At 43.7% G+C, this 11115-nt stretch overlaps 1 protein-coding gene across 2 annotated transcripts in view; it reads right to left on the reverse strand.

Moving 5' to 3' along the window:
* Positions 1–10628: 10628 nt before the first annotated feature.
* LOC132068851 (uncharacterized) overlaps positions 10629–11115 on the reverse strand; it is a 15199-nt gene continuing 14712 nt past the window's right edge. The window contains exon 22 of one of the 2 annotated variants that reach the window (XM_059462604.1): positions 10629–10965. In XM_059462604.1, the coding sequence (XP_059318587.1) occupies positions 10787–10965 (179 nt within the window). In that variant the 3' untranslated portion in view covers positions 10629–10786. The remainder of the gene's footprint in view (positions 10966–11115) is intronic. The other variant, XM_059462602.1, reaches the window with a different exon arrangement.

Here is an 11115-nt window from a genome sequence, read left to right on the forward strand (position 1 = left end):
TCTAGTAACACGTTGTACTTATTGCCTCATTAAAAACCTTGTCGGAAAACCCATTTGAGACAAAACCGTACTAAGGAAAAGAGTGCAACACGTGTTTTCAGACCTAGAAACTAACCATACCGGGCACTCGGTGTCACACCCCAATCCTGATAGGGCATGATGGGCACCCGACCCTTACTTAGAGTCGAGCGAACCCACTGGCTCTCGTTATACTCTTAATCTCACTGGACTTGCAGTCATGAATCAAATGCATAACGGAAGCTTTTTAGAAAATATTCCTTTCGTCTTTCTTAAACCAAGTAACCGTAATCATATGAAATCGTAAAGTAAGGTATAAGGATACATCGGCTTAAATAGCCGCCTACAAGACTGGCATACTGTATACATGACTCTGTCTGCAAAGTCTCTAACATAAATTAATATACCATAACATAGATACTCTGACTCGGCAACACTCCGGAACGAAAGGGAGCTCGCCAATAGCCGGAACGTCTTCTAGCAATATCTTCTACTCATCCGTATACACCCGCGTGGCATGAAACGTGCGCCGCCTACAAGAGGGCGCGCACGAATAATGCCGTGTATGTAAGGTACGAGTAACAACATAGCATAGATATGAAACGTAACAAGGAGTAAGAGAGATAACCTGTACATCTGAGTGCCTCATAAGGCGGATATCATGCATGCTTAGCCTTTTAAAAAAAAAACATTTTTATATATATACATAGTACCATGCCCGGCCATTAAGGCTCGGTGTTATCATATATAGTATCATGCCAGGCCATTAAGGCTCTGTGTTATCATCATTAGCCCGCGTCCGGGCCTCCCGCGTCGGGCAATATCATAACATGCCCACCGGCAGGCGTGCACATCTACGTGCCCGCCCGCCGACTATAGCGCGCGCGTGTGAGAAAATACATACACATATATATAAAGCATGCAAAGAGCCCAATCAAAAGCCACAACCGTATCGGAGTGACGTAAGGTCGTAACCTCCGATTATATTATGAAATAATTATCGTCGCTTTGTCTCACCAAGGAACAATTGATGCGAGACTATCAATGGAGAATAGACTAAGATAAAACATAGAATAAGACCATAAATCTCATAGGGCATCAAGTCATGTACTTTTGGAACCTTAAAAGAAATAGTCATAATCCATGAACAAAATTGAGACATCAAGAAATAGTTCAACGTTCTCATATCGTCATCGAAAACATAAACTTGAAACCTTTAAACGTGAAATCATTCTCATCATTTTCATCATAATAACATTCTCATCTTTGACATCATCATTGTTATTGAAAAACATTCCCATCGTTGCCATCATAAGGGCTCACATAATCACAACCTTTGGTTTGGAAGATACGAATATTTTGGAAAACATTTATGGATTATCAGGAAGGAAATCATGCCTCGGAATCTTAGACTTCTTAACTTTGGATAACAAGGAAAATATGGAAACATTTATGAAATCCTAACCTAGAGATCATGCCTTTGAAAGAAAGGGACGAGCCTTAACATACCTGGAAGATAATTCTCGACTTCCAACTTACTTCCTGTCTTGCAACTCTCTTAAGAATTATTCGTAGCCTCGTAATATACATATGTAATCATTCATAATATCATTAGGGTCATCGTCATACGCTCGTCTTAAACACTTAATGAAACCCTTTTAGATTCTCGAAATTGGCAACATTTCCCCTGTTTATGTGCCTAGCCCGAAATTCCAATTCAACAACCAACAACATCAACAACAAAACCAATAGTAATAACATCATTTCCAACACCAACATATGCCATAAAATAGCCCACACACTGTTTTCTAAATTTCCCAACCAACCAACTTGGGATACGACTAATTAATAACTTTATTTCCGTAAAGAAGTCGAAATTAATACTAACAACATCAATAACAACATCCTCAACATCCTACAAGATAAATATGTATATTTTCATCCGCATTTCTCTCAACCCTCAATCCATAATCCAACAACATTAACACAACAACTATAATCTTTATTCTTTCAAATATCCCTAATCAAACTTGATAAAGAGAGGGATTTGATGATTCATACCTTGTTTTATGAAGGTAGCCAAATCTTCATCATTTTCTTGTTCTCAAGCCACTCCAACACTAAACGAAATTATATTCGCGACTACGGGTTGCCCGACCTCGATTGATACTTCGTTACTTGAAATTTCACTCAAAAATTCTCATTTTTGTGATGTATATTTGCTCCTTTGTTGCTGAATTTTCTGGGAAATTTTGGAACTTTTTAGATGAAAAAAATGGGGTTTTAACCCTTTTATAAAATGAGGCGGCATCGTAGCCACAGCATCGTACGCACCGTAGCGCCCGTAGCACGCTTGCGTCGACGCTCAGTTTGTAACGTCTATAATTCTCTACTCCGATGTCCTATCAACAAGAGGTTTATTTCATTACAAACTAGACTCGACGAGCTTCATTTTAGGCTCTTAAAACACCTTAAAAATCCATATATACTAGGAGATATGCGCCTCCAAAGTTGACTAAGATCCGTCCAGCATTTCTCAAATTTTCGTCGAACTTATTTTCTTCAATTTGCTCGATCTCGAAATATTTCGAAACTATCCATACATGATATTTATCAACTATTATACTAATAATGGCCATGTTCTCGTGTTCTAAAATACTCTTTCCCGATTACGACTTACGAGATCGTAATTCACCCTTTTTCTTCGTTGTTACGTACTTTCCATGGCTTGTGCCTTTCAAAACATCATGGGACGTCTCCGACACTCCATTACCACGGTGAGATACATGTCATACTCATGCTCTGAAAACGCGGGGTATAACACTCGGCTTCCTGCAAAAAGAAAAGGTTAGAAAATAAACAAAAAGAGTCCATACCTTAACAGTAGTATCTCTTCAAATGAGCCACATTCCAGTTGTTGCGCAACCGTTGCCCGTCCATGGATTCCAGCTGATAGACCTTTTGCCCGTTACCTCGCTATCTTGTACGGCCCTTCCCATTGGGCCCGGCTTTTCCCCTCGTTGATTCTTGGTGTTCAAGGTAACTTTTCGAAGTACCAAGTCCCCAATTTAGAAATGTCGACAATTAGCCCTCCCAAGCATGACCTTTCCATCTTCTCAAGTTTCCGCAATACGAACTAACGCGTTTTCGCGTAGTTCATCCGTGAGATTGAGTTTTACGGCCATGGCCTCCTCGTTTGATCCCTCGGTGGTGTAATTGAATCTAAGACTGGGTTCACCGACTTCTACGGGAATGAGGGCTTCGGTGCCGTAGACCAACGAGAAGGGTGTTTCCCCGTACTCGATTTTGATGTGGTTCCCAGTAAGCCCACAAAGACCTCCGGTTGTATTTCCCTCCAAGGATGCTTTGATGTTTCAAGTCTCTTCTCGCATTCCAAAATTATTGTTTTGCTCGTAGATTCCGCTTGTCCGTTAGCACACGGATACGGAGTTGACATAATTTTCGATCTTCAACCCTTCGAGGAAATCATTGACTTTGCCACCAACGAACTAGGGGCTTGTCACAAGTTATTTCTACTTCTAATGCCGAACCGGCAAATAACGTGGTCCCATACGAAGTCAATAACCTCCTTCTCTCTTATCTTTTTCAAAGGCTCCGTGCTTCAACCCATTTGGAGAAATAGTCTACCATAAACAAAATAAAAACGGCCTTTGACTTCGGTGCCCATGGCAACGGACTAACAACGTCCATCCCCCATTTCATGAAAGGCCATGGTGATATCACCGACCGCAAAGTAGCCTCCTCGGCCGGTGAATCATCGGGGCATGTCTTTGACACCCGTCACACTTCCTCGACAAAATTCTTCGAATCTTCCTCCATCCGGCTCCACACAAATAACCGGATGATTTTTCTGGACTAAGGCTTCAACATAGAGAGTGATTGCCGCAAGTCCCCCTCGTGTACTTCTCTCATTACGTACCCGGCTTCCCCGGGACCTAAACATTTGGCTAAAGGACCGAAGAAAGACCGTCGGTATAACTGGCCATCTACCAGGCAAAACCGTGCTGCTTTTGCCCTCGTTGACCGTGATTTTGGGTCATTCGGGAGCTTTCCATCTGCAGTGTAGTCGATGTATTTGTTGCGCCAATCCCAAGTTAAACCCATCGTGTTTATTTCAAAGATGCCCGTTTTCTATCACGAACTCATCAAGTGCACCACAGCCTGGTTAATTTCTTCCCCTTCGACCGAAGACCCCAAATTGGCCAACGCACCGCCGCCGTTCGCTTCCCTCGGTACGTGCCGTATGGTCCATTCTTTGAATCGCGCGAAGTATCACCCGGATCTTTTTCAGATACCTTGCATTCGTTCGTCCTGACCTCGAAGACGCCATTCACCCGGTTAACGACCTCAGAGAGAATCGCATTTTGCTTCAATTACTCGCCCCCATACTCCGAGCTAATTTCAATCCTGCAATCATAGCCTCATACTCGGCTTCATTGTTAGTTAATTTAACAGTTCTAATGATTGCCGAATCGCATCTCCGGCGAGGGTTCTAAGAACGATTCCTAGCCCGGAACCCCTAAGGTTCGAGGCCCCATCCGTGTGCAAGATTCAAATACCCGAGCCTTTCCCCGAGGTTAGCCACAGAGTTCTTTCTCAACCTCGGGGATCATGGCCGGGGCGAAGTCCGCCACAAAGTCGGCTAAGATTTGGGACTTGATGGCCGTCCGAGGCTTATATTCAAGTCATATCCGCTTATCTCTACATGTACCATTTAGTTAGTCCACCCGATAATTCCGCTTATGCAAGACGTTCTTTAATGGATAAGTAGTCACTACACATATCGGGTGGCATTGAAAGTAAGGTCGAGCTTTCTGGTAAGCCGCCTACTGCTAATGCCAACTTTTCAAGCGCGGGGATAACGGGTCTCCGCATCCCCCAAAGTTCTACTCACGCAATAAACGGGGAATCACAGACCGATTCTCTGACCAAAACTCCACTTACCGCTACCACTCGGACAAGGCAAGGTAGAAAAAAAGTCGTCGTCCGTTTGGTGTATGCAACAAAGGTGGGCCGGACAAGTATTCTTTAATTCTTGTAAGGCTCTTTGGCACTCCGGCAGTGTCCAAGTGAAGTCATTCTTCTTCCTTAGTAAGGGAGAAGAAACGCGACTTCGTCCGAAGATCTTGATATGAACCGACTTAGTGCCGTCATCCTTCCGGTAAGCTCCTCGCACTCCTTTGACGTTATTTACCACCTCGATATCCTCGACTACTTTGATCTTGTCCCAATTTTAATTCCCCCCCCCCGGTTTGAAACCATGAAACCGAGAAACTTGCCCGACCGACACCGAAAGCACATTTCTCCGTTGAGCTTCATGTTATATCTTCGAGCACGTCAAAGGTTCGCAAATATTTTAAATGGTCCTCTCGTTGGACTTAACAACCATGTCATCAATATAAACTTCCATTGTTTTCCCTATTTGTTCTTCGAACATCCCGTTAACTAGGCGTTGGTAAGTTGCACCAATATTTTTTTAATCCGAAAGGCATGACATTGTTGCAATAAGTCTCATATCGGGTAATGAACGATGTTTTCTCTTGATCCTCCGGGTGCATCCGGATTTGGTTATACCCGGGATAAGTATCGAGAAAACTTAACATCTCATGCCCGGCCGTCGCATCGATCATTCTATCGATGTGAGGCATCGAAAATGAATCCTTTGGGCATGCTTTGTTTAGGTCCTTATAATCAACGCACATTCGAAATTTATTACCTTTTTTCGGCACCACCACTACATTAGCCAGCCAATCCGGGTATTTTACTTCCCGAATATAGCCTATTTTTAAAAGCTTCGTTACCTCATCCTTCACGAAGGCGTGCTTCGATTCTGCCATAGGCCTCCGTTTCTGCTTCACCGGGGGAAATCTCCCGTCGAGGCTGAGCTTGTGAGTCGTTACTTCTGGTGGCACACCACATATCTATATGCGACCATGCGAAACAATCGCATTAGCTTGAAGGAATTTAATATATTTGTTCCGAGCTCCGAGGTTAACCCCGTGCCTGTGTATACCTTCGTCGTCCTGACGATTAAACAAGGTGGACTCGCTCCAACTCCTTCACTGTAGATTTTGTCGCATCCGACTCATCCGGCAAGACGAATGACCTGGGTATGCCGAAGTCATCCTCTTCGAGCCCCGGGTCCAATTTCTTTTGCTCCGTTGTCAGACCCGTGCACGGTAGTTGCTATTTTCTTAGGAATCCTTGCCCCCGGTTGATTCTTCCTTTTGATCCGATTTTTTGAGAAGAGTGATGCTTCCTCTACCGGTGAACATCTCTCTTGCGGCAAAAGTTGTTCCCCCGGATAGTTTTTACCCCCCTCCGGCTTCCGGAATTTCAGGTACCGATGTAACGTCGATGGCACAACGCCTCTCATGTTATGTATCCATGGTCTACCCAAAGAATGCATTGTACTTCATATCCCCTTCAATTACATAGAACACGCTTGTCGGATAGTGCCGTCAAAGTTGACTGGCAACGAAATCTCACCCTTCGTGGTTTCGCTCGCCATATTGAACCCGCTAAGCACCCGGGCTACCGGCACAATCTGGTCGAGTAGCCTTAGCTGTTCAACCACTCTCCACCGGATGATATTGGCCGAGCTACCTGGGTCAATTAGAATACATTTAATTTGAGACTTAAAAACAAGAATAGAAATTACCAACGCATCATTGTGCGGTTGAATGATGCCTTCCGCATCCTCGTTGCTGAAGGTGATGGAACCCTCGGATACGTAACCCGGCTGCGCTTTTCACGAACAATGGAGACCTTAGTCCGCTTCATCACCGGCCCTCTAGGAGCATTTGTACCCCCGATTATCATGTTGATTATATGCTGAGGTTCTACCAGTTCTACCCGTTTGTTTGACTCCCTTTCCTTGTGGCTTTTTGCCCGCTTACTCGTAATTCACGAAGTGATCATTTTTAAGTAAACGGGCCACCTCTTTCTTAATCGCTTACGCTCGCTTCGTGACCATGGGTTCCATGGTATTCACATATCATGTTCGGGTCCCGCTGGCCGGGATCCGACCTCAAAGGTCTCGGCCACCTCGTTCTGCGATGCGACCTATAGCCGAGATGAAATCCGAGGTGTTGACACTAAAGTTATATTCCGATATCCTCGGCGGGTCTCTGTTGGTGGCTGAGCTTACGACATCGCTCCTAAATGACAACCCTCGGCCATCGTGACGGCCGCCGATTCTTCTCGTCTCCCTCGTCCGGAGAATTGAGCGGGACCACCTAACTTTTTCGGCCAAGCTTGGTTCTCCGAATGAGAGTACGGCGATATCTTCCCTCGATGTCCGTGGCCCGGTCATAATTCTTCTCGATCTCTCGCAGCCTTTGGCTCAAGCGCCTACCGGACCCGGGAAGTTCAAATTCGTCATCCTCTTCACCCGGATCTTTGATTCGTATCCGTCAGTGCACGTCCCCGCCCGGTGTCACGTCTCATATCGGTAAATTTTCCTTTAATTTGAACGAGGCCGTCGAGCTTCGGGGGTTAAGCCCTTTGGTAAAAGCTTGTGCGGCCCATTCCTCTAGAACCGGAGGGAGTTCCATCCGTTCCGTTTGGAAACGGTTGACAAACTCACGCAATAACTCGTCACCCCTTTGGGCTATCCGAAAAATATCCACCTTACGGGCCTGTACCTTTTTGGCACCGGCATGAGCCTTTATGAACGCATCCGCGAGCATTTCGAAAGAAGTGATTGAATGCTCGGGCAGATGATCATACCAAGTCAATGCTCCTTTTGACAACGTTTCTCCGAACTTTTTCAACAATACGGATTCAATTTCATCTTCTTCGACATCGTTGTCTCTTATGGCACAAGTGTATGAAGTCACATGTTCCCGAGGATCCGTTGTACCATCATATTTCGGGATATCCAAGATTTCAACCTCTTCGGATTAACTTAGGAGCCGCACTGAGGAAAAGGCCTCTAAATGTACCTCTTCGAACTGGTCCTTTCGTAACGGGCGAGCCCCGGGATCCGTCCACCCGAGAGTTATAGGTCTCCACCCTCTTCTCAGGCAGTCTACCCGTCGCCAATCTTTCGAGCATTCTCAATACTTCGACTTGACGACCCAACCCCGACTCATTTGCTCTCGACCATCCGAGCTTCTTCCCTTCGGGTTCGGGCGACACCTTAGTCTTCTCCGAGCCGTTTCATCATTTTTGTTTCGAACCGAGCTATTGCAACTCCTGGCAATAGCCGGCTTCCGTTCGCAACATTTCAAAAATAAGACGGGTTAATATCATCCGTGTATTTAGCACTTTCGGCCTTGTGCCCGGACAAAGTGACGAACCGAGAGTATTTAATGGATCGGTAGCCGGCCGGGCGGCGTTCTCCGGTTCACACGTGTTTTGTCGATCGAGGCCCTCCCTAGAATCGACGTGTTTGGGTCAACGGATCCACCGGTAATCCCGTAGCCCACTATTTATCATTTTCGGCCACAATCTTGTTGTTGATGTGACTAGATTGTCCATCGTTTGCCATTTTGTCCGTTTTCACAGACGAACAAAAGAACCGAAAATCTTTAGTGAGCAAATAGGAAACCGGATTAAAGACCACTATTATCCTAGCCCCATGCGGGCGCCAAACCGTTTACCCCGAAATTGGATAATAAGTTGAATTTGTAACGAGGTATAGGATATGTGGACACTTTAATCTATTTTTTGATAAACGAAGAACGTATATGTATATTTGCTTATAAATGACTTAAGTGTATGTAAATCAATATGCTAATGATTTGGATGAATGTGTTGGGATTATGGATTTGAGCTAAGATATTTATGTATGTTTCCGTGCAATGTTGAATAATATGATTCAATGAATTATATAGCTATAAACCGGACCAAAATCAGAGAGAGTGAGAGGGAGAGAGAGAAAGCTTCAATATATATTCAAATACAATGTTTTGGATCTAAAAGCGAACCCCTAAAAGCAGTGGAAGTGTCCTATTTATAGTTTTGCCCACAGGGCCTCTTTCTATACTACACAATCCTTTTGGAATAAAGGAAGCCCTAATATGGATAAGGTTGTCGACGGTCCGACACCCGTACGACCGCGCAATGTATCGAACGATCTTCACACGTGGCGATTGAACAACTGATTAACCGGACCAACGGCCACGATCACAATGGACATGCAGAAACCGGACTAACGGCCACGATCAACTCAGCCACGTATAAACCGGACCAACGGCCACGATCAACTCGGCCAGAAACCGGCCTAACTGATACGTAGTTTGCCCCGGATAAATCGGACCTTACGGTTTTCTTCCGACTTCTTCTGATCAAGCGCTACCGATGCAGTTCCCCCGGTCTGGACGCTCGTGCTTGTTTTCTTCCTTTTCTTGGCCCCCGGTCTCACCGCTAAACATTAATCCGGTTTTTACCGTATATACTATCTAATGTCATCTCTGAATTTATAGAACAGTCCAAGATGAACTCACATTAGACGGTTAAATTTTTCATTCATAATAGTAGATTTACTCCAAGAAGGTTCCAAATAATCAGTCACCACATTTTTAAGCTACAAGGACTCTGTTTCCAGTAGCGCACAAGCAATGCCATTAGAAACAAAAAAATGTCAGGCCTCTTTAATTGTTGTAGCTTATGCCACTATATTAGTTGACATGCGAATCTCCTTAGTTTGGCATATATCAAATCATCAGCTTCATTTCTTAGGCAGAACCCATTTGAGCTTCTATTCGGATTTCGTCTACTAGCTCCATTTGTTTTACATTAATGTTACATTGTAATAGAAGTGTTCTAATGAGAATCCATTTGAAATTGGGTAATTAAGGTCCGATTTGGGGTAATCTGTCAAAATAGGGGTAAATGTGTTAACATTGTAGACGGCAGGGATGTTCTTGTTCACAATCACTAATGGAAGATAAAGTTGACTAATAAAACAAAATAGAGAGGTATTTTTGACTTTTTTCCCTTCTTCAATTGTCCATCCAAACGACGCCTCATGACCAATTAACCTTTGTCTCATTAGTAGCATAAGTATTCACTCTTATCATCATCCATTTGAATTTAAGTGATACATATTAACAATAATGTTTAACAATAATGTTCACAGTGCATTACTATAGTTTTACATATTGCAACAGGTCATTTACTGTATTTTCTAGATCACCTATCCTTGATTGTAAAAAAGTTTTCGTTTCCAAGTACTCAAATAGTATAAAAACTCTTTTCGCAGCAGAATGGAGAGCATTAAAAGTAAAAATTAATAGCGTAGAAAGGTTACAAATAAGAAGTCTAGAGGACTGAAAAACAGAATCCATTCCTCGAAAACGAAAAAGATACAAAATAACCAAAAACACACTCTATTCAGCCGCAGCTTCAATACCTTCTATCAAGCTACTTTGCTGGTTTACAGTCGCAGTTTTATCTAGCTTTCCTACAACGCCCCGTATAGTAGGAAAGCTATATAGCTGAATACAAACTGGACACAAACCAGACTCCAATCTTTCGCTAGCACTCTAATGTACATCCCAGATGAAATCAGATTTGAACGTAATAGCATTGCCCCTCTCATTTCCACAAGAGTGCTGCAGTCCGATGGGCTGTTCCGTATAAAAAGACCGGAATCCAGCTCTACCCTTTATAGCCTTAATTAGAGAAGCTGTAAAACCTACTGCCTCCGTATGCCTATACATACCAAATAGAAGAAATGCAGTAGCAAAATTGTAAGAAACTCAGGGTCAAGCGCCCACAACATCAGTTACTGTTTCCTTTAGACATGTATACCATTTCCATTGCAACAAATGCCATCTAATGATCCATTAGCGAGCTTTGTCCCATTGACATATCGATGTGATTTTAGTCCTGATGTACCATTGCTCAACCCCCATGTTTTGGGAACACCCTTCTTCAACAAAGTTTCGAGCTGCCCAGTTGCTGCGGCTATAAGCCCTGTTTAGGAGAATAAAAACGAGATTATAAAAGGACTAAAACAAATTCATGAAATGCCAGACATATCTATAAGCCCAGGATCCAAATGAATTCATTTATTTCGCCGTTATCCTCAGATATCTGGCGGAGAAATACCTAGGGAAAAGGGCA

This window comes from Lycium ferocissimum, chromosome 8, assembly GCF_029784015.1.
Source record: "Lycium ferocissimum isolate CSIRO_LF1 chromosome 8, AGI_CSIRO_Lferr_CH_V1, whole genome shotgun sequence".
NCBI lineage: Eukaryota > Viridiplantae > Streptophyta > Magnoliopsida > Solanales > Solanaceae > Lycium > Lycium ferocissimum.